General features: G+C 40.5%; 1 protein-coding gene across 3 annotated transcripts in view; it reads right to left on the bottom strand.

Moving 5' to 3' along the window:
* The window catches only part of senp7 (SUMO specific peptidase 7), a 77816-nt gene that overhangs the window by 19140 nt on the left and 35553 nt on the right, over nt 1-23123 (bottom strand). For 2 of the 3 annotated variants that reach the window (XM_067993098.1, XM_067993100.1), the window contains 7 exons: nt 13838-14216; nt 11518-11708; nt 9130-9288; nt 4406-4439; nt 3122-3301; nt 2324-2583; nt 970-1106 (listed from right to left, as the gene is read on the bottom strand). In XM_067993098.1, the coding sequence (XP_067849199.1) occupies nt 970-1106; nt 2324-2583; nt 3122-3301; nt 4406-4439; nt 9130-9288; nt 11518-11708; nt 13838-14216 (1340 nt within the window). The remainder of the gene's footprint in view (nt 1-969; nt 1107-2323; nt 2584-3121; nt 3302-4405; nt 4440-9129; nt 9289-11517; nt 11709-13837; nt 14217-23123) is intronic. The other variant, XM_067993099.1, reaches the window with a different exon arrangement.

Raw genomic sequence — 23123 nt, 5'->3', positions numbered from 1 at the left:
CCTCCATGTTCTACAGTGGAATACAGGTCCACACCCTGACGCTCAAGGTCAAGTGTACATTCCCAGCTTCTTTGCCATTAAGCAACATTAAGCTAAAACCTGGTGATTACCCACAGGAATGAAAGAAGAGGCCAGATTACAAAGCCACATTTCTCAAGGCCTTGGAGCACACCTATAGAAATAGTAAATTATTTGCCCTACACAAACACTTTGACCAGCACAGCATAAGACTAATTTTTTCAGGTGCAACAGAATAAATTTCAGCCATGTATAAAATGTCTCTATATTGCAGGCAGTAGAATTGCTTATAATCTGTCCAACATATTTTTAAAACTTGCTATCTGAAAAGAAATTCATGCAGAGTACACATCTCATCGGGCAGGAAAGTGGAGCTGAGGTCGAAGATCAGTCACTATCTTATTGAATGGCGGAGCTAGGTGGAGGGGCCATATGGCCTACTCCTGCTCCTATTTCTTATGTTCTTATGTTCATCAGAGCCATATTTTAAAAGATGTCTGGCAGTGTAGCTATGCATTCACACCCACTTAAAGCCAGATTCAGTTCCATCAGAAGTGCATGGTAACAGGACATAGGCAGATACGATACAGAATAGTGAGTATGTCACTCGAATCAACCCTACACAGGATAGCATGAGATTTGATCATCCATTGAGATTGATCCTAATTCTTTACAAATACGGAGGTAGGGTACACAAAAAAAAAGTATTTAAAAGTAGGCACTTGTCCACTTAAAAATATCAAAATTATAGAGTTATTTGGCCTTAAAGAGCTCCCACAGAAACTGTCTCATAACCTGCATCTGTCAACTATTAGAACTGGTTCCTTACAAGCCATCACCCACTCAATTGACCAGATACACAAGTTATTAAGAACTGACACACTTGTCTTTTGAAGGGTATGTATAAAGTGTGATATTTTATATATACACAAAAATAATAAACAAACTTACTTCTGAACTGGTCCACTGTGTCTAAATATGTGCCTCTGCTTCTCTTGCTTTGAAACAATCGAAACCATGTACTGGTCCTTCCTCCGTACGTGACACAAGGTATAATTATTTGGCTTCACTGGACTTACATTTTCTTCCTACAGAAGTGAAAACAGAACCAGAAATGAACAAAAACTGAATGCTCTATATTATCTAAGAGTTATGCTGCATTACAGGTTCCTTGCTAAGGCCATTGATTTACCATGATGCATTTCATAATACATTTCTAAAATAGCATCAAAATTTATTTTCCTGAACAGAAAATGAAGTTGATTGCACTGCTCTCACACACGTGAATGACATTTCCACCTTACTTCAGTGTTATTACCAGATTAACATATTCAAACCTGGATTGCAATGAACACTATAATCAATACTTGCAAATTTAATATTCTAGTTGCTTTGAAGTTCAACAGAAAGTGTAAATTTATTTGCAATCAAGCCATATTGCATATTATAAAATATGCTGAATTCTTTGGAGGAGCAAGTCTGTGAGAAGGGAAAAATGTTATTCCTGAGCCTCAGGTCATTCTTCAACTTTGGATATCAACATTAAGCACTCCCAGTTCAAGTACAGTACATGCTAATGCAGAGCTACGCTCCATCGCCTTGGCCCAGTGTTCCTTAACAGCCACACGTAAATACGACTCTCTGCTTCACAAGGGATACATTTCTGCTTTCCGCACTAACTGCCCTTCAGCCCTCGGGCATAGCTGAATTCCAGCAACAACTGATTTATGAACCTAGGTGGGTATGCCTAATTCACTTATTACCCAGTGTCTTGTACTGTAGTTGTACAATTTTGTAGGACACATGTATAGTGAAATTTCAATGTAAATTAACCTTTTCTTATTGGGAAAACATTCTTTTATTCCTTCCTGTTCTTAACCCTCCCCTATTGATCAAAAGTTGATTAAATATTTAATTCACCTCAATTTGCCTATCAAGGAAAAGATGCTTAGTTTTACTAGTCCATTCAAGACTCAGTTCATTTTTAATGAGCTACATGTTTCCATTTGTACATAATATATGTAGCAAAGTTACATCCTTTAGCAGATAAATATTTCTACTGTATAACTGTTGTACTTTTAAAACACAGAATATGAACTATACACGTTTAGTCGAAGAAAGATAATTAAACTAAAAAAGTCAATAATAATTCAAACTCATGAAAAGCTTTGGAAAGTTGCAAATGGGTTTACTGGCTTTTTGTAGCCTCAATGAACTGAGGTACTCCCAAGTATTTCAGAGAAACCTAGTTTTTTTTGTACAAATGCAGTAATTGCCATGGATCCACCTTAATCTACAAAGTCACCTGAGACAATGGAGGCTCCTGCAATAATGTAGCCATATCCACTTGTTGCTGTAAGGTTTTGCAGCAAGACGACAAGGAGGAGCTCTGCTCCGAACTAAACTTAGCCAGTAACTGACAAGTCTCTTCCAATGGCATAATTTCACACAAGTCTGCAATTCCATTCCTTGCACCGATATCAGCCATCATATTCTTCAATACTGTTGTTTCTGTTGCTTGTAAAGGTTTGAAAAGTTGAATGAAGATAAACTCATTGCACTTATCTGCAAAGAAAAACAGCTGTAGTGAAATACAGGAACAAAAACTTCACCAAAAAAAAAATGAAATCAGGCTCCCTACACTTCACTTCAAATGTAAATCATATACAACTCAACAAAGGACCATGAATTCAAGATCAGATACTTGAGGTGCTGCAATTTTTTTTTTAAAAGTAAAGAGGCCTCCTCAGTTTTGCCAGAATCAACTTTTGGAACTAGGGCCTCGATATCAATTCCAGGCAGATTTGGGCAGTTAGGAAGTGGAGTGCATTTGAAACTCACCCACTGCCCCAGGAAACAGGCCCGGGGTATTTTGATTCCCTGGCCTCATTAGAATCTCAATGGGCAGGTTTCCCACCCAATTCACTGGCACAATGGGAAACCCATCCATCCGCTTTCATAGCTCAATTCCCTGCGGGTCAACCAAAGGCTATTTAAAGCAGGAAGATATCTCAAAGTAAGGTTGCATACCCAGAGGAGAAAACAACTGCCATAAAATAGCATTAAAAGGTAGATCCCAAAAGGAAAACAAATACACACTTACATTCATGTTTTGAGGAAGTGGTTTGTAACTGTTTGTTGACTTCATCTACGTAATCTGCAGCAAACCATAGGAAAATGACTGAGTGATTCTCAAAGACTGTATCAGACAGTCTCTCCCATAGGCTGTATTTCTTTAAGTGAGAGGTATCCAGTAATAATGAATGGTTTATATCACACAAATCTGTAAAAGAAATAACAGTAATATAAGTTTAATACTTTAAGCTAAATTAAGATATTAACATTACATTAAAGGAATCCACACTGAAAACAAACCTGTGGACTCTTTCATTCCCAAAGTTAACCAATTGTTTTTGTTTTAAAAAGTTGCTACTACAATCCTATTTTGTGAGGAAATGGATGATGAATTAAGTTTTCCTCTTGCTAATATTCTCCCTCAAGGTTGACTCCTTGATGGGGCTAGGCTTCACAGCTGTTGGTGTCCCTCTTGTACCTTGCCAATTGGTCATATTCATGTAAGTAACAAGTGTCAAAGGCTTATTCGACCTGGGGAGTTGGTTGGGGGGGGGGGGCAGTTGGAGAGAGTGCAAGGTATCATAACTGAGCCTGATCTTGTCCTCACCCAACATCCACACGTTCAGGAGTTGCTGGACAGCAATCAGGAGTGGCGGTCCTGGCTGATAATGCGTCTTAAGTTAGGAAGGGGAATGAGGCCAAATGTAATGCTCCTATAGCCACTCACTGAGATCAGCTAATGAACACAGACCTGGGATTAAGCCTAGCACTTTCCTGGTCTGAATGGCTCAGCTACTCACTCGAGAAAAATCAGAGACATCGAGGAGCAAGGATAGCCTTTTAAAAAGAAAAAAATACTAATCAAAGATAATGCAAAACTCAATTAAGATTCATTGACACAGTGAGCTTCACTCCTGTAATTAGCAATTTCAAACACTTACATCTATTTTATAATATATTTTTAAAAATCAAGATTAGGTTTGAAAATAATAAGAAAAAAATAAGTTAGATCAAACATTCTGTGTTCCAAAGATGATTCATTTAATATATACACAGGTGCATATAGTATTGTCTAAAACTCTGGTTAAATGCACAAAGTTGGTGTCCATCAAAATCTTTTTAAAAATTCAAACACAGAACGATCTCTAATCCAATAGCAACAGTAAATTTAAAGCTGCGCTATTTGGGAGTTTTAGTACAACAGTATCCATTTTACTATAAGCTTACTTAGTGGACAAAACCAATTCTGCTTTGTTAACATTGAACACCTCATTCATTTTTAATAACCATAAGCACATTTTATTCAAATTACCTGAAAAGGATATTGCAATATTGTCACGACCAAACTGCAAGAAAAACAAAACAAAAACTGTTTTAAAAAAATCTTCCAGAGAATTAAAAATAGACATTTGAAATGCATTCATACGGCCATAGAATGCATAAAATGAGTTCTAGCTGGAATAGACTGCATTGAATTACAGGTGTACATATATGACAACCTAGAAAATGCTCAAAAACTGATGAACAGCTTCAATAAAGCAGACAGGCCCCACCCCCAAAAAACTGCACATCCAAGCTAAATTCTGTTTTTAATCACATGGGTTTCTAGGAGTTTTAGCCAGTATTTTGGGATTCACATTTCCCTATGAAAACCAAAACCCTTGCCTGTGACAAATGAAAACAAGTAACATCAGCAGTGGGGAAAATGCTAGAGTCTATTATAAAGGATGTGATATCAGAACACTTGGAAGGCATTAACAGGATTGGACAAAGTCAACATGCGTTTATGAAAGGGAAATCATGCTTAACAAATTTACTGGAGTTTTTTTGAGGAGGTAACTAGTAGAATAGATAGGGGAGAACCAGTGGATGTGGTGTATTTGGATTTTCAGAAGGCTTTTGATAAGGTCCCACACAAGAGGTTAGTGTGCAAAATTAAAGCACATGGGATTGGGGGGAATATACTGACATGGATTGAGAATTGGTTGACAGGCAGGAAACAGAGAGTAGGAATAAACGGGTCTTTTTCCGTGTGGTAGGCAGCGACTAGCGGGGTACTGCAGGGATCAGTGCTTGGGCCCCAGCTATTTACAATATATATCAATGATTTGGATAAGGGAACGGAATGTAACATTTCCAAGTTTGCAGACGGCATAAAGCTGGGGTGGAATGTGAGCTGTGAGGAGGATGCAAAAAGGCTCCAATGTGATTTAGACAAGTTGGGTGAGTGGGCAAGAACATGGCAGATGCAGTATAATGTGGATAAATGTGAGGTTATCCACTTTGGTTGTAAAATTAGAAAGACAGATTATCTGAATGGTGATAGATTGGGAAAAGGGGAGGTGCAACCTGGGTCTCCTTGTACACCAGTCGCTGAAAGCGAGCATTCAGGCACAGCAAGCAGTTAGGAAGGCGAATGGTATGTTGGCGTTCATTGCAAGAGGATTTGAGTACAGGGACAGGGATGTCTTACTGCAGTTGTACAGGGCCTTGGTGAGACCACATCTGGAGTATTGTGTGCAGTTTTGGTCTCCTTTTCTGAGGAAGGATGTCCTTGCCATGGAGGGAGTGCAACGAAGGTTTACCAGACTGATTCCTGGGATGGCAGGACTGACGTATGAGGAGAGATTGGGTCGACTAGGCCTATATTCACTAGAGTTTAGAAGAATGAGAGGTGATCGCATCGAAACATATAAAATTCTAACAGGACTAGACAGACTAGATGCAGGGATGTTCCCGATGGCTGGGGAGTCCAGAACCAGGGGTCACAGTCTCAAGATACGGGGTATGCCATTTAGAACTGAGATGAGGAGAAATTTCTTCACTCAGAGGGTGGTGAACCTGTGGAATTCTCTACCACAGAAGACAGTGGAGGCCAAGTCATTAGATGTATTCAAGAAGGAGATAGATATATTTCTTAATGTTGAAGGGATCAAGGGATATGGGGAAAAAGCAGGAACAAGATACTGAGTTAGATGATCAGCCATGATCATTTTGAATGGCGGAGCAGGCCCGAAGGGCCAAATGGCCTACTCTTGCTCCTATTTTCTATGTTTCTATGATATTGAGAATACAGTGGAACAGGAGCTTGTCATAAACTTTAGTTGCAGTTTTACCCAATATTCTGTTAGTTGTAGCACAGGGACAGTGTACAAAAGTGCATTTTTTATAGGAACAGATTTAGAAATTGTTGAAGGGAGGCATGAGCACTAAAGACGCAAGATTAATTTTCCAAGGGGATTTGGGGCAAGCTCCCCTCTCCTCCCACAAGAGTTTTTTTTTTAAAAAAAGATGCTTTTTGGAGCATTTTCCAGCATTCTGGCTTCTACTATAATGCTGCCTATAAAACCAAAAAAAAATTTACTCTGAAGGGTCACAAGTAAATTAAACATTAAAGTAGTTACTACAATTAACTCGATTTTTGTACCATTCAAAGCTAATACATAGCTAGTGGAACAGAGCAGATTTACATGCCCAAACGTACCATAGCTGAATGATATATCAATAATTTCACCCGCAGGCTGGAGAAAGCTATTCCATTGCATGCCAACGAGCTCAACCATAAAAGAGAACTGTTGAGACACACCTTACATGCCACAATTTTAACGTGCATTGAATCTGGGAGCATTCTGGAGGAATAAGAGGACCGCAAGTAGATGGAGTTTAGGGTCATGATAGTTAAACAGGGTATGTGGTGAAAAGTGGAACGGATAGAATGAAGGAAGCATAGGAGGCCAGAGCCAGGGGACCGTAGGGTGCAGGAGGGGTACACAAGGCTGAAAAAGGTTGCAGAGGTAGTATGGAAGGAGGCTGTGGGAGGACTTGTAGATTAGGACAAGGATTTTAAGTTTGATCCTTTGGGGGACAGGAAGCAAGAATGGAGGTGATAGGCAAGTGGGACAGGATGCAAGCAGCAGTTTTAGATGTTTTGGAGCTTGTGAAGGATGGAAGTCAGAAGCCTAGCAAGGAAGGCATTGGAGAAGTCTAGAGGTAACAAAAGGTATGGATAAGGGTTTCAGCAGCAATGAGGGTAAGGCAGGAACAAAGAAGAGCAATATTGTGATGGTTTGAAGCTCAGCTCCATGTCAAACTGAACAGGTAGGTTGTGTGCAGTCTGGTCCGTTCCAAGCTTACAGACAGAGAGTGGGTAGGGATTCGATTACAATAATGTGAAGTTTTTGGCACAGCCGAAAACAACGGCTTCAGTCTTCCCAAAGTTCAACTATAGGAAATTCTGGGGCATCCATTACAATGTCAGGCGGGTAGTAGGAATGCACAAAAATGGTCATGGGGTTGAGTGAAGTGGTGGAGAGCTAAAGCTGGGTGTTGTCAGCACACACCTGGAGCTGGTCCAGTGCCTACAGATGATGTCAACAAGGAACATGTCAATGAGGAAGAGGATGGAGCCAAAGGATGGATCTTTGGGAATCCACAGGTGACTGTGTGGGAGCTAGAGGCAAAGGCAGTTCTGGGACAAGCAGAATGGAACCATGCAAAAGCAGAGGCAGTGACGGAGGTGGGAATGATTGACCATTGAATGCTGCAGAGAGAGATCAAGGAAGATAAGGAAGGATAAAGCACCATGGTTAATCACATAGAATGCCATTGGTGACATGAATCAAAGCTGGGCTCAGGGTTGGGACAGGACGAAAACTGGACTAAACAGATAGTTGAGAGAAGCAAGCACAGTTTAGAGATAACCATCTGTTCAAAGACCTTGAACAAGGGGAGGTTAGTAGTTGGAGGGGAAAGACAGATCAAGTACGGACTTTGAGGAGGGGGATGATGGCAGCTATGAAAGTGCATATTGCTCACAACTGGCTAATCATGTACCACCAGGTCTGGCTTTACTTTCTCAAGCATTTTTTCCCCTATTTTCTTTTCCCAACCTCCTAGTAATCTAGGATCCTCCTGAATGGTAAAGATGCTCCCAAGCAGTTCACCACAAACGGCCGCCCTCGTCCTTCCACCATCCTCTCCATCTTCACTTCTTGATGGACTTTGTGCCATTCCAAAATGAACTGACCTTTCAGAACATCTGTCATTACCCTCTTCCTTCAACAAAACATCTCCACCTCTCTGATAATATTGGGCATTCTCAATCCTCACATTTGTCTCAAAGGCCTAATACATCATCATTACCCAACTCAGAGTCTTCCTCTTCAACCACTCCCTGTTTGAATCTGGTTTCCATCCCATCTGCAGCACCAAGATCATCCTGGCCAAATTCAACACCACCCCCCTCTGGCTGACTGGATATAACTATACTGTACAGAATTTCTTTCTCCGGCACTTGCCTCTCTCTCCACTTTTAACTCTTTTAAAAAAAAGTTTGCATGTGGGGGATGGGAAACACAGGGAGCAGAAAGGAAAATCAATCAAGCCACAACAAAGGAAGAGAAAATACCCTAAAGTAGGATACACCAGAAAAATATGCTAACAGGCATATTCTAGTATATACTGTTTAAATATAGATGGACAGATGCAAGTTTGAACAAATGTGTTATTAGTGGATTCTGAATCTCTCCATCCTGGAAATTGAAAATATAAAGAAAGATTGTTAGCTTCTACACTAGGTAGTGATAGTTGATCAGGTTAATCCAGATTTGTACTTTTAATGGTTTTATTTCTCCAGTAAGTCCAGCACTGGTACACTTTGCATCTCATTCTTGTATAGTGGAGTACACAACAATGACCTGGTAGCTGAAAGGAAGAGTAAATTGATTGAAGATGAATGGTACTTAGGGGCTTAAAATCAGTAAGTCCTGAGCTAAAAACTTTTTTCCAGATGTACTAACCTGTGAAAATGAATAAACTGCAATATAATGCTGTTCAAGATTTATGCCACTGGTACAAGCTCCAATAAAGTTGCTCACTGGGGGCCTCCGGTGGCAGTAAAAAGTGCAACAATTCTGAATGGATCTACATCCACATAAGTACAACAGATAAGCAAGCCCTAGAACAATATGCCTATTTCTCCCTCTCCACCAACCTTGGTCATGAACAATTAAAATGCTGTCTGTAAAAATAACATACCATTACAGAACCTTGATCATTTCCTTCCATTCCTCCCATATTTAGGGCAGCAAATTTTAGATCCAATGTTGCTTTTGTCATCGCACTATTTTCCAAAGAGGAATCCATACTTTGCATTACATCGATTAATTTATTCTTCTCATTTACTTCATATGCATCCTGAACACAACAGATATCCAACATTAGAGAGATGCAAGAAGTTTTTATTCCGTTCACTCTTTGATTTGTTGTACAATCTTTCAACACAGTTTTATTCACTAATTAAGGGGTCGATTTTCACTGCCTTCAACTGCAGTTAACGGGGCAGCATGGCCTCAAAACGGGGCTGTAACATTGGTGATGCGGCTGGCTCCATTTTGAAAGCTGCCTACCGCCAAGTATCCAAAGCTCCTGCCTGTTTCAGTCGATAGACCCCTTTTAATATGAACGACATAAATAGGACCCTGATCGCCATTTGTAATCAGAACTGGTTGGAGCGTGCATCGTGCAGGCTCTGACCTCCACGGTCGCTGGAACTGAAGAAGCCCACCAAAGGCAAGAGTTGATTTTTTTTTAAATGAGCCCCGGAAGACTGGCCAGTGCAGCAGCAGGTCGCTCGCCTAAAAGTCAAAATTGACCTAGGAGCCACAAAATAGTGCCAAGATCTCAATTGAGTTGCTCAATGATTTAAAGTAATTAAACGGTGATCTTTAATTGAAAGCTTCTGTAACCTTAGCTGAAAATAGAAAGACAACCTTTTAAGGGTACCACATTATAGACTCATGACTACGGTCAGAGCATGTGGAGGCAGAGGTAGCAGAATGGATAGCAAGCTGGCTACAAAACAGAAAACAGAGAGTAGGGGTTAAAGGTAGCTACGCAGACTGGAAAAAGGTGGGAAGTAGTGTTTCACATGGATTGGTGCTAGGGCCAATGGTGTTCACAATTTACAACAACGATTTGGACTCGGGAATCGGAAGTATAATTTCAAAATTTGCGGATTACAAAAAATTGGGAGATGTAGTTAATACAAAAGGACAAATGCGTTAAAATGCAATAAGACATTAATAAACTTGCAGAATGGGTCTGTAATTGTCAAATGAAATTCAATATAGATAAGTGTGAGGTGGTGTATTTTGGTAGGAAGAATAAGGAGGCCATATATTGCTTACATATGGGGTAGAGGAGCAAAGGGCTCTTGGGATACAATTACACAAATCACAAAGTAGTGACGCAGGTTAATAAGGCAATAAAAAAGGCAAACCAAGCACTGGGGTTCATTTCTAGAGGGACAGAATTGAAAAGCTGAGATGTTAAATTTGTACATAACCTTGGTTAGAACACACGGAGTACTGTGCAGAGTTCCAATCTCCATATTATAAAAAGGATATAGAGGCATTGGAGAAGGTGCAAAAAAGATTCACATGGATGATACTAAAACTGAGGGGATATACTTATCAGGAAAGACTAAACGGGCTGGGGCTCTTTTCTCTAGAAAAGAGAAGGCTGAGGGGTGGCCTGATAGAGGTCTTTAAAGGTAATGAAAGGGTTTGATAGAGTAGTCAGAGAAAATATTTCCACTTGTGGGGGAGTCAAAAAACTAGAGGTCATCAATATAAGATAGTAACTAATAAATCCAATAGCGAATTCAGGAGAAACTTCTTTATCCAAAGAGTGGTAAGAATGTGGAACACACTACCACAAGGATTATGAGGCAAATAGCATAGATGCATTTAAGGGGAAGCTAGACAAGCACACAAAGGAGTAAGGAAGAGAAGGGTATGCTGATAGGGGTGGATGAAGTAGGGAGAGAGGAGGCTCGTGTGGAACATAAACACGTCACACTAGACTAGTTGGACTGAATGGCAGTTTCTGTGCTGTAGACTCAATGTAACAACCATGAAGAACAGAACAAATCTAAAAACTCTATTAAAAAGACATTGAAAAAATGGCAAATAAAAATTGAAACTGAAAATGATACTCTATAATGAGGACAAATAGATTTAACATCCTCATCTATTAAAAGATAAAAATCACATTTTAAGAAAGGGAAGAATTAAATATGAATCAGGAATCAAAAGCCCTTCTGAACCAGCAATTTTAAATCTACTGCAGCTGATGAAAGGTCAAAACATCAGACAGGAGCCTTCAGGGAACCCACCTCTGAATTTGTTTTAAAATGCATATATTAGAGAATTCACAGTGCATATATTATTTAGTTATTAATTGTAACTGCAAAAAAACAATCTTTAGATGTAATGAAAACTGATAGAGAAGTACGAGAAATAATTTAAGTTATAACAAGTTAGTAACATGGGATGTTTTCTGCAGCATTACTGCACTATTAGGGGTCTCTGAAGAAAAGACCAAGGAATACATTGATTCAATTCCTGCCAGTGTAGTGTGTACCTTGTCTGTTATGCAGGTGTTCATATTCTCTGGCTCCTGCTTTGCTGATGCAGTCTCAGTCTCTCTTTTACAGCTCTCAGTTGACAGCGGCATACTCCCCAGACGTAAACGTTTAATCTCTGGAGTTAACGTGGTGAAATGAACACTAGATTGCGTTTTATCTGTATCTTCATCATCACTGGAAAGCACAACTGAGATACAACATAAAAAACCACATTCAGGCTGATCCATTCCAACATTTTACAAATAGATTAATATTTAACATTTTGTTTCTATGGCTGTTCAGTATATGCTGGTGATTAGTTCATTAACTGTAAAGGCTTTTCAGATAGAGCAAAGTAAACCTCAACTGTTGATATTTCTGGGGAAAAAAAATCTCATTGGGATCCTAATCTGTCTTCAGGCCTAGAATCCATAATGGATTAACTAGCATTGACATTCCTTTTTTTAAAAAAAGGAATGGGAAATTATTCCTGCACTACAGGGTTTTGGAGGTTCAGGCATGAGAGAAAGCCCACACTGTATTTGGCACCAAAATCATGAACTTCTCATGATTCCTAAAATCTGTACAATGCAATAGCCTATTCATATTTCCCATTAGCAGCATTTCTGTATGGAAAAACCATGGATCAATTGCAAAAAACAAAACACACACAAAAATAGTATAAAACACACTAGAATATGGTGCAACAACAAAAATGTGTAGACCAGTCATTTTCAGGCTTTTTTCCATCCCTGTAATATTTGTAAGAGTACAGGTCCTCTTTTTCTCCTGCTATACAGGCATCACTTGCAGGGAGGTCAATTGAAAATTTAAAAACTGAGATTGACAGATTTTTATTAGCCAAGGGTATTAAGGGATTTGGAACCAAGACAGCTAAATGGATTTAAGATACAGATCAACCATGATATAATTGAATGACAGAACAGGCTCGAGTGGCCGAATGGCCTACTCCTGTTCCTATGCTCCCAGACCTCTGCTTATGCTGCTCGGAACAGACCACAAAATGTGCAAAAACAGTGTAAAAAGTTAATTCTTCTGCCAACTATGGCTTCTTCTGTGGGACTCCTTAGCAGACAAAAACTATTGTGTTAGACGATTTTCTTGTACCTTGTTCCAGCAACAAAATTTGCAGCAAATTTTAAAATAGTCAACCTGAAGATGATTAGTTTTAGTGAAATGTTTGTAAAGATATGTGCAGGTTGAAATTCCGGGAGTCTCGCTCTGCCGGCAGAAGTGCAGTAGAGCTGAACTTCCACCTGCCTCTGGATCCAGCTGTAGACTCTATCCCAAATTTGGGGATGAGGTTATTTAGTTACTCAAAGCAGGCGGCCCGTGCCCGTAAGAGCAGACTGGATGCACCTGACTCAACAGCGGCAAGGAAAATCGGAATGGTGTGATGCCAGATCGGTCGCCCAGTAAGGGGGGGCAGAATTATTTAAACTACTTCTAAGGGAGCTCGGTGCCAAGCTTGGAATTGGATTTGGAAATATTACCTTAATCTGGGCAAGGCCCTCAAATCAGCTCTCAGCTGGGAGTTCCCTTGCGGCCTTACAAGGTGATAATGGACAGAACTCGTGGGGTAGTCAATGAACTCCCCCAGACATGCCCTCTTGACAAAGGGAGGTGGGAAGATGACTTGCCTGCACCCTTCTCCCAGCTGGAATTTATAGCACTCTCTGATGGGGCAGAATCAAGTTCTACCCCAAATTCCAGCCCTCTGGCTGGCAAAGCCCCTGTGCTCTGCCCTCTAGAATTTCATGGCTTATTCCTGTACTGTAAATCAAATAGTTAAATGAAAAGTATGTTGTGGCATCACAAATTGCAGTGACAACAAGACAAGGTTTATATCCATCAACTCTTCCTTTAAAATGGAATTCATCACAACAGGAGTTCAGTGCATTTCCTAAAATGGTTCTCACAGGGCCAGTTTGTAACAAGTCAAAGAAACAACTAATTTGGAGTCTAATAATTACATTATTTTTAATTCTAATATTTAATTTGACTTAGAATCTAGTCAAAGGATAGTTTATTTGTTAGTTAACAAATTTTATAAATGTATCACCATTCAATCTATTTGATAAAATTTGTTTTAAAATATGGCTATTTAATTGGTATCAAATCCTAGGCACTAATCACAAAACAAAACTTTGTGACACACTAGTCAACGTATTTTCAAAGAATCTTTCAAAACATTAACAGACCAAAGAGTTGACAAATTTTACATTCATTTAAATGGTATAACCAATTTTGTCAGGCTTAAAGGGTCACCGTTGTTTAAATTGGCTCATGAAGCATCAACAGCTAAAGAATACTCACTTGGTTCATTTGAAACCACTGCTGGTTTTAAGTGCTTAACCTGGCTGCTCGATGTAGACAAGCTCAGGAACCTTGCTCCAATTTTCTGTTCATTTAGTACTGGAGTACGCAGAGATTCCCTCTGATTAATATTTCCATCAGGGGTTGAAGGGTTATCATTGACTAGCTGTTGGTCCCTGTAGCTGGAGCTTTGCTGTTTTGTATTCAAGGGAGAAAGCTGTTCCGGTTGTAGGCACGATTCAGGTTTTATTATCTCCGTAAAATGAAGATCTTTTTCTTGCCCATTATTGTTATGCATGCTAAAGCAATGACAATTTTCAGTTTGCTCTTTGCAAGTTAGACATACAAGCAGTTTCTTTAGCAAATCCTCACCATCCTTCTGAAATAGAATACAGGTGATTTTTAGTTAAAATGAAGGTGCTGTCCATCAGCTTTTCAGGTCTGTAATATGCTTATTATTCACACATTGAGCATTTAAATAATCCATGAAACCACAGACTAAACTAACCAATTTAACCTCCTAAATTTTGGCACATACTTAATGCATTAACTTAAATTGTCATCAGTCTGGCAGAGTGTTTTTCTTTTAAAACTAGCAGACAGCATGTGGTATTCCTTATGCATTGGTATAAACTTCAGAGTGTCTTTCTGCTTGTACATGAAGAACAAAACCACTGAACAAAAGAACAAATACAGGCTGTTTTACGTGCCTTTTACAGCATGCTATAGACAGAGCTAAGCAGTCCCATATCTAAAAAGGTAAGAGCACAGCTCTGCAGCCCTACCACATCCAACCAAGAATGAGTGAATAATCAGGCAGTTAACAACGATAAGAGGCTCAATGAACATCCCCATCCTCAACCATGGTAGAGCCCAGCACGCGGGTGCAAGTGACAAGGCGGAAGTGTATGCAAACACCTTCAATCAAAAGTGGACAAATCTACTCAGCCTCCTCCTGAGGCTCCCACCATTATTGATGCTAATGTTCAATTCAGTTCACTCCATATGCCAAGTAGCTGAGCGCAATGGACACAGCAAAGGCTATGAGCCTTCACAACATCTCAACTACAGGCCTCAAAACCTTTGCACAGAACTAGCTGCTCCCCCCCACCACTTCCCACAACTGACATCTTACCAACATGTGAAAACTTTCCCAGGTATGTCCTATCCACAAAAAATAGGATAAGTATAACCTGGCCAATTACTGCCCTGCCAGTCTCCTCCTAATCAACAGCAAAATGATGGAAGGAGTCATCAATAGTGCCATCAAGAAGTACCTACTCACCAATACTCAGTTTGGGTTCTGCCAGATCCACTGAGCACCAAACCTCATCGCAGTCTTGATCCAGAAATGGACACAAGAGCTGAATGCCAGAGGAGAAGGGAGAGTAGCTGCCTTCAGTATCAAGGCAGCATTTGATGGAGTATTGCACCAAGGTGTCCTAGCAAATCCATTATTTCCCCTATTCCTTGCCCCCGCCACCCTTCTTTCCCTCCTCTTCCTCCCCCTCTCCCTCCGCCTCATGGAATGGGTGCACTAAGCCACCAAAAAGTGGATTGTGGTCCCAACCCTGCCCCACCAAAAAAGTGATTTTTAAAAATTATTTAAATCTGGGTCCCTTACTGAAGCAGTTGCTGGGATTTCAGGGTGGACAAATGCTAGTGCACGGGTACAAAAAGTAAATCAAAAAGGCTAACAAAATGCTGGCCTTTATCTCAAGGTACAAAAGAGAGGAAGTGATGCTTCAGTTGTACAGAGCCTTGTTCAGACTCCATCTGGAGTACTGCATTCAGTTTTGGGCACCGAACCTCAGGAAAGATATATTGGCCTTGGAGGGGTTACAGTGCAGATACACCAGAATGATACCAGGGCTTAAAGGCTTAAATTATGAGGACAAGTTAAATAAACTTGGTTTGTATTTTCTTGAGTTTAGAAGGTTAACGGGTGATCAAATTGAAGTCTTCAAAATGATAAAAGTATTCGATAGGGTAGATATAAAAGTGTATTTCCTCTGGTGAGGGAACCTAGAACAAGGGGGTATAATCTTAAAATTAGAGCTAGGCCATTTAGGAGTGAAATCAGTAAGCACTTTTTCATACAAAGGGTAGTGGAAATTTGGAACTCTCTTCCCCCAAAAGGCTGTGGATGCTGGGTCAACTGAAATTTTCAAGACTGAGATCGATAAGATTGCTAGTAAAAGGAGTTGAGGTAAAGATCAGTCATGATCTAATAGAATGGTGGAAAAGGCTCTAGGGGCTGAATGGTCTACCTGTTAGGAAGGAACATATGAACAGGAGCAGGCCATTCAGGCCCTCGAGCCTGTTCCATCATTCAATTAGATCATGACTGATCTGTTTCTTAACTGCATCTACCCACCTTGGTACCATAACCCTTAATACCCTTGCCTAACAAAACTGTTCCTATGTTCCCGTGAACCCCTCCAGTGGCTGGAGTCACATCAGACACATGGTTGTCAGAAGCCATTTTCACAGGCCCAAGACATCACTGCAGGAGTTTTCCACAGCAGTATACTCGGCTTAACCATTTTCAGTTTCTTCATCAGTAATCTTCCTTCTGTCATATGGTCAGGAGTGGGGGCACTCTCTGATGATTCCACAGCATTAATTTCATTCACAGCTCTTCCAATACTGATGTGGAGATGCCGGTGATGGACTAGGGTTGACAATTGTAAACAATTTTACAACACCAAGTTATAGTCCAGCAATTTTATTTTAAATTCACAAGCTTTCGGAGGCTTCCTCCTTCGTCAGGTAAATGTGACGAAGGAGGAAGCATTTACCTGACGAAGGAGGAAGCCTCCGAAAGCTTGTGAATTTAAAATAAAATTGCTGAACTATAACTTGGTGTTGTAAAATTGTTTACAACTTCCAATACTGAAGTAGCCTATGCCAGCCTACAGCAGAACTTAGACAACATCCAGGCTTGGGCTGACAAGTAGCAAGTAATTTTTGTACCAGCTAAGTGCCAGGTGATGACCATCACCAACAAGAAAAAGACCAATGACGTCCTTCAACATTCAAAGGAACTACCATCGCAAATCTCCCATCAACACATAGGGTCACCAGCGGCTAGAATAACTTAAATGAACCAGCCATATCAACACCACGGCTACAAGAACTCCGCAATGTGCAGCTCACATCCTGACTCCTAAAAGCATCTCCGCTATTTATAAAAGGACCAAGTCAGGATTGTGATGGAATAAGCATCACTTGCCTGAATGGATGCAGTCATATCATCAAGAAGCTCAACACCATCCAGGACAAAGCAGTCCACTTGATCAGTGTCTCTGCCACTATACTGAATATCCACCCGCACAATTATTAGCTGCAGTACGTACTATTTATAGGATGCACTGCAGCTACTCAATCTTACTTCAACAGCACCTTCTGCTCCCATGAAGAGCACAAAAGCGGCAAAGTCATTCGAAAGTTATCACCTCCAAGACACACAATATCCTGACTTGGACATACATCATTGTTGCTTCATCATTGCTGGGTCAAAATTCTGAATTCCATACCTAAACACCATTGAGAGAGGGCTGCAGTGGTCAAGAAGGCCCAGTAACATCTCGTCAGGGCAACTGAGGATAAGCAATAAATACGGCCCTGCTAGTGTCACCCACCTCCCGGGAATAAATTAAACAAACAATACAAGTCAGTCATTCAGTAACTGTGCCAATATCTATTGTGCTAATTCTGCCCTTTATTGCAAGCAGATTTGCTAATTGGAAACTTCACATACAGGAGGTTTTCACAAAGGCAATAATGACTTCTGTGCTCCCACACATGATTAATGCAATTAGTACAGAGTCATATTTGCAGCTTTGCCAGTCTGGCCACAGACTTTCCCATCAACCATGGGAATGTCCAAATAGGCCAGTAATGCTAAAAGCGCAATGTTGCCTTACGCAAACGGGCTACCAGCTCAGCCTGCTTGTGGTCAGACCCCAAAATGCAGGGTCCAACATCAAACATGACTCATACTTGCCACCACTGGCACCTTTGGTGAGTATTACCTTTTTTTTTGCTCTCTAAGCTCAGACAGTGGTTTAAACTAAGAGCTGGGAAACTGTAACTACCACTTTGTTAAATTAATAACAAACTAGATAAACTAATTAGTTAATAAAACTAAAAATATTGAGTGAATAAAAGCTTTAACTAATTAAATATATAAAACAAGGTTAGATAGAGATGGCAGGCCAGATGGTGTGTCGTAACTGCAGCATGTGGGAGCTTGTGGAGAGCAGCGTGATCCCAGACAACTACACCGGCAGCAAGTGTCTACAGCTCAAGGAACTTCGGCTCAGAACTGTTCAGCTGGAGCCCCAGCTGCAGACATTGAGATGCATCAGGAAGGGGGAAGAGTTATCTGGACACTTTGATCCAGGAGGCAGTCACACCCCTCAGGTTAGGTAGTAGTTCAGATTTGGTCAGTGGTCACGGACAGGAGGATATGACTGCAAGTCAGGCAGGTATGGGAAAACAAGGATGTAGTGATGGTGGAGTCTCAGTTTTTGACTGTGTCCAACAGGTACAAGGTACTTGCTACTTGTATGGATGAGAACAAAGACTGCAGGGAGGATGAGCAAACTGACCATGGCACCGTGGTACATGAGGCCAGTCAAGTGGGGCGGGGGTGGAGAAAGTAAAAAGGAATGTGGTAGAGGATGGTACAGTCAGGGGGATAGATACTGTTCTCTGCAGCTGCAACCAGGAGTCCCAAAGGCTGTGTTGCCTGCCCGGTGCCAGGGTTAAGGATATCTCCAACGGCTGGAAAAGAACTTGGAGCATGAGAGGGAGGATCCAGTTGTTGTGGTCCACGTAGAAACCAACGACATAGGTAGAACTAGGAATGAAGTTCTGCTGAGGGAGTTTGAGGAGCTTGGGTCTAAATTAATAAGCAGAACCTCAAAAAGGTACTAATCTCTGGATTACTACCTGAGCCACACGCAAATTGGCACAGGGTCAAACAGATCAGAGAGTTAAATGTGTGGCTCAAAGAGTGGTGTGGGAGATAGGGTTTCGATTCATGGGGCACTGGCACCAGTACTGGGGAAAGAAGGAGCTGTTCCGTTGGGATGGGTTCCACTTAAACCAGGCTGGGACCAGTGGTCTGGCGAATTGAGTAACTAGGATGGTAGATAGGGCATTAAACCAAAAATGAGGTTGGGGGGGGGGGGGGGGGGTCGGAGAATGGTTCAGGTGAGGAGAAATTTATAAATCTAAAAGAGAAACGTCAAGGCCGTAGAAAAGTGTAAAAGTGTAGTGATTTAGGTAAAGATAAGCAGAGTGCGACAGGAAGGGACAGAGAGTTTACCGGTAATGGTGCATCAATGAATAAGGTCAAATCAGGGAGAAAAAAAAATAGTAAAAAAAGTTAAAATTAAAAGGTGCTTTATCTGAACGCATAAAGCCTTCGTAACAAAACGGATGAATTAATAGCACAAATAGAGATAAATGGGTTTGATCTAGTAGCCATTACTGAGACGTGGTTGCAAACTGACCAAGGTTGGGAACTAAATATTCCGGGGTATTAGACTTTTCCATTTTGTCTGTCTTTTTGAAAAGGAGGGGAGTAGCCCTGATAACAAAGGATGACATAAGGACAGTAGTGAGAAAGGATCCTGGCTCGGAACATCAGGAAGTACAAACAGTATGGTTGGAGATAAGAAATAACAAAGGGCAGAAAACACTGGTGGGAGTATCTTATATGCCCCCTAACAGTAGTTATATTGTTGGACAGAGTATTAATCAAGAAAGAGAGATTGTAACAAAGGTAATGCAATAATCGTGGGGGTCTTTAATCTTCATATTGATTGGGCAAATGAAATTGACAAAAAGTAGTTTGGAGGACAAGTTCATGTAATGCGTTCAAGACACTTTTCTAGAACAGAAATGGAACCAACCAGGGGACAGGCTATTTTAGATCTTGTCTTATGCAATGAGCCAGGGTTAATTAGTAAAGGATCCTCTGGGGAAGAGTGATCATAATATGATAGAATTGAGTTAGAGAGTCTTAAACTTAATACAGTCTTAAACTTAAACAAAGCCAATTATATAGGTATGAGGTGCGAGTTGGCCAAGGTACATTGGAAAATTAGATTAAAAAAGATATGACAATAGATAAACAATGGCAAACATTTAAAGAAATATTTCATAATTCTCAACAAATATACATTCCGTTGAGAAATAAAAATTCCATGGGAAAAGTGATCCATCCGTGGCTAACTAAAGAAGTTAAGGATAGTATTAGATTAAAAGAGGCTTATAATGTTGCCAAGAAAAGTAGTAAGCCTGAGGATTAGGAGAGTTTTAGAAACCTACAAAGTTGACCAAAAAACTGATAAAGAGGGAGAAACTCGAGTATGAGAGTGAACTAGCAAGAAATATAAAAACAGATCGTAAGAGCTTCTACAAGTATGTAACAAGGAAGAGATTAGCAAAAGTAAATGTGGGTCCCTTAGAGGCTGAGACAGGAGAAATTATAATGGTGAATAAGGAAATGGCAGAGACAAATATTTTGTATGTCTTCACTATAGAAGACAAAAATCATTCCAGAAATAGTGGGGAACCCAGAGCCTAATGAGAGTAAGGAACTTAAAGTAATTAATATTAGTAAAAAAAAAGTACTGGAGAAATTAATGGGACTAAAAGCCAACAAATCCTCTGCACCTGATGGCCTACATCCTACAGTTCTAAAAGAGGTGGCTGCATAGATAGTGGATGCATTGGTTGTGATCTTCCAAAATTCCCTAGATTTTAGAACGGTCCCAATGGATTGGAAGGTAGAAAATGTAACACTGCTATTCAAGAAAGGAGGGAGAGAGAAAACGGGGCCTGACATCAGTATTCTGGAAAATGCTGGAATCCATTATTAAAGGACATGGTAACAGGGCACTCAGAAAATCATAACATGATTAGGCAGAGTCAACATGGTTTTATGAAAGGGAAATTGTGTTTGACAAATTTATTAGAGCTTTTTGAGGACGTAGCTAACTGGGGAGATAAAGGGGAACCAGTGGATATAGTATATTTGGATTTTCAAAAGGCATTCGATAAGGTGCCACATAAAAGGTTGTTACACAAGATAAGGGCTCATGAGGTTGGAGGTAATATATTAGCATGGATAGAGGATTGGTTAAAAAGGACAGAAAAATGAGTGTAGGAATAAATGGGTCATTTTCAGGTTGGCAGGCTGTTATTAGTGGGGTGCCGCAAAGATCGGTGCTGGGGCATCAGATATTTAGAATCTATATTAATGATTTAGAGGAAGGGATTGAGTGTAACATATCCAAGTTTGCTGACGATACAAAGCAAGGTGGGAAAGTAAGCTGTGAGGAGGATGTAAAAAGCCTGCAAAGGGATATAGACATGTTAAGTGAGTGGGTAAGAAGGTGGCAGATAGAGTATAGAGGGAAGTGTGAGGTTATTCACTTAGGTAGGAAGAATAGAAACAGAATTTTTTTTTAAAATGATGAAAAACTATTAAATGTTGGTGTCCAGAGGGATATGGGTGTCCTTGTACACAAAGCACAAAAAGTTAACATGCAGGTACAGCAAGCAATTAGGAAGGCAAATGATACGTTGGTCTTTATTGCAAGGGGTTTGGAGTACAAGAGTAAGGAAGTCTTGCTGCAATTGTACAGGGCGTTGGTGAGACCGCACCTGGAGTACTGTGTACAGTTTTGGTCTCCTTACCTAAGGAACGATACACTTGCCTTAGAGGCAGTGCAACAAAGGTTTGCTAAATTAACTCTTGGGATGAGAGGGTTGTCCTTTGAGGAGAGATTGAATAGAATGGACCTATACTCTGGAGTTTAGAAGAATGAGAGGTCATCTTATTGAAACATAAAATTCTTAAAGGGCTTGACAGGGTAGATGCTGTGAGGCTGTTTCCCCTGGCTGGAGTGTCTAGAACTAGGGGGCATAGTCTAAGGATAAGGGGTCAGCCATGATATGAGGAGAAATTTCTTCACTCAGGGTTGTGAATCTTCGGAATTCTCTACCCCAGAGGACTGTGGATGCTGAGTCATTGAGTATATTCAAGGCTGAGATTGAGAGATTTTTGGACTCTAAAGGGAATCACGGGATATGGGGGATCAGGCGGGAAAGTGGAGTTGAGGTCAAAGATCAGCCATGATCTTATTGAATGGCGGAGCAGGCTTGAGGGGCTGTATGGCCTACTCCTGCTCCTATTTCTTATGCTCTTTGGTCAGAGGCAATGAATGAAAATCCCATTCCAGATTGGATTTACTGCTTCAAATGGAAAAAAGTATTGCGTCATTATACTACTACTGATGGCACTGCTACAGCAAATATAAAAGGTGGCCTACTACATTTAAATGAGAATGGCTTTAAAACATTTTAGTTGGGTTTTCCTTTATCACAATCATACAGCACAGAAAGAGGCCATTTGACCCATTGTGCCTAGGCCGGCTCTTTGAAAAAGCTATCCAATTAGTCCCACTCCCCCATTCTTTCCCCAGAGCTCTGCACATTTTTACTTTTCAAGTATACCTTCATTTCCCTTTTGAAAGTTACAGTTGAATCTGCTTCTACCACCCTTTCAGGCAGTGCATTCCAGATCAAACATGCTGCGTAAAAAAAGTCTACCCTCTCATTCTTTTGCCAATTAACTTAAATCTGTGTCCTCTAATTACCAATCCTCCCACTAGTAGAAACAGCTTTGCCTCATTTACTCTGTCAAAACCCTATAATTTTGAACAATTTTGTACCATTTAATTTATATTGTCTCTCCTCATTCTTCCTACCAAAATGCATCACTTCACACTTCTCTGTATTAAATTTCACCTATTGCACCAGTCTATGTCCTCCTGAAGTCTGCTACTATCCTCCTTACTGTTTACTACAATTTCGAGTTTCGTGTCATCTGCAAACTTTGACGTTATGCTCTTTCTATCCAAATCCACGTCATTAATATATATCAAAAAGAGCAGTGGTCCCGATACCGAACCCTGGGGGTCACCACTGTATACTTCTCTCCAGTCTGAAAAACAACCGTTCACCACTACTCTCTGCTTTCTGTCTCTTAGCCAATTTTGTAGCCACGCTGCCATTGCCTTCGTGCTTTGGCGATTCACTGAAGTGACAGCAACCTATGTAGGAAGTTTTAAAAGAACCGGTCCTTTACGGGCACCACACCATCATCCCATCATAGTTCTTCCCCTTCCTACATCCTGCATAAAATGGATATTCAAGAACTTCAAAAAGTAATAGAACCAGAAGCTAGCTTTTTTCATTTTAA

This window comes from Heptranchias perlo, chromosome 11 (assembly GCF_035084215.1).
Source record: "Heptranchias perlo isolate sHepPer1 chromosome 11, sHepPer1.hap1, whole genome shotgun sequence".
NCBI classification, from domain to species: Eukaryota; Metazoa; Chordata; class Chondrichthyes; order Hexanchiformes; family Hexanchidae; genus Heptranchias; species Heptranchias perlo.
This window is presented reverse-complemented; position numbering and strand designations above follow the sequence as displayed.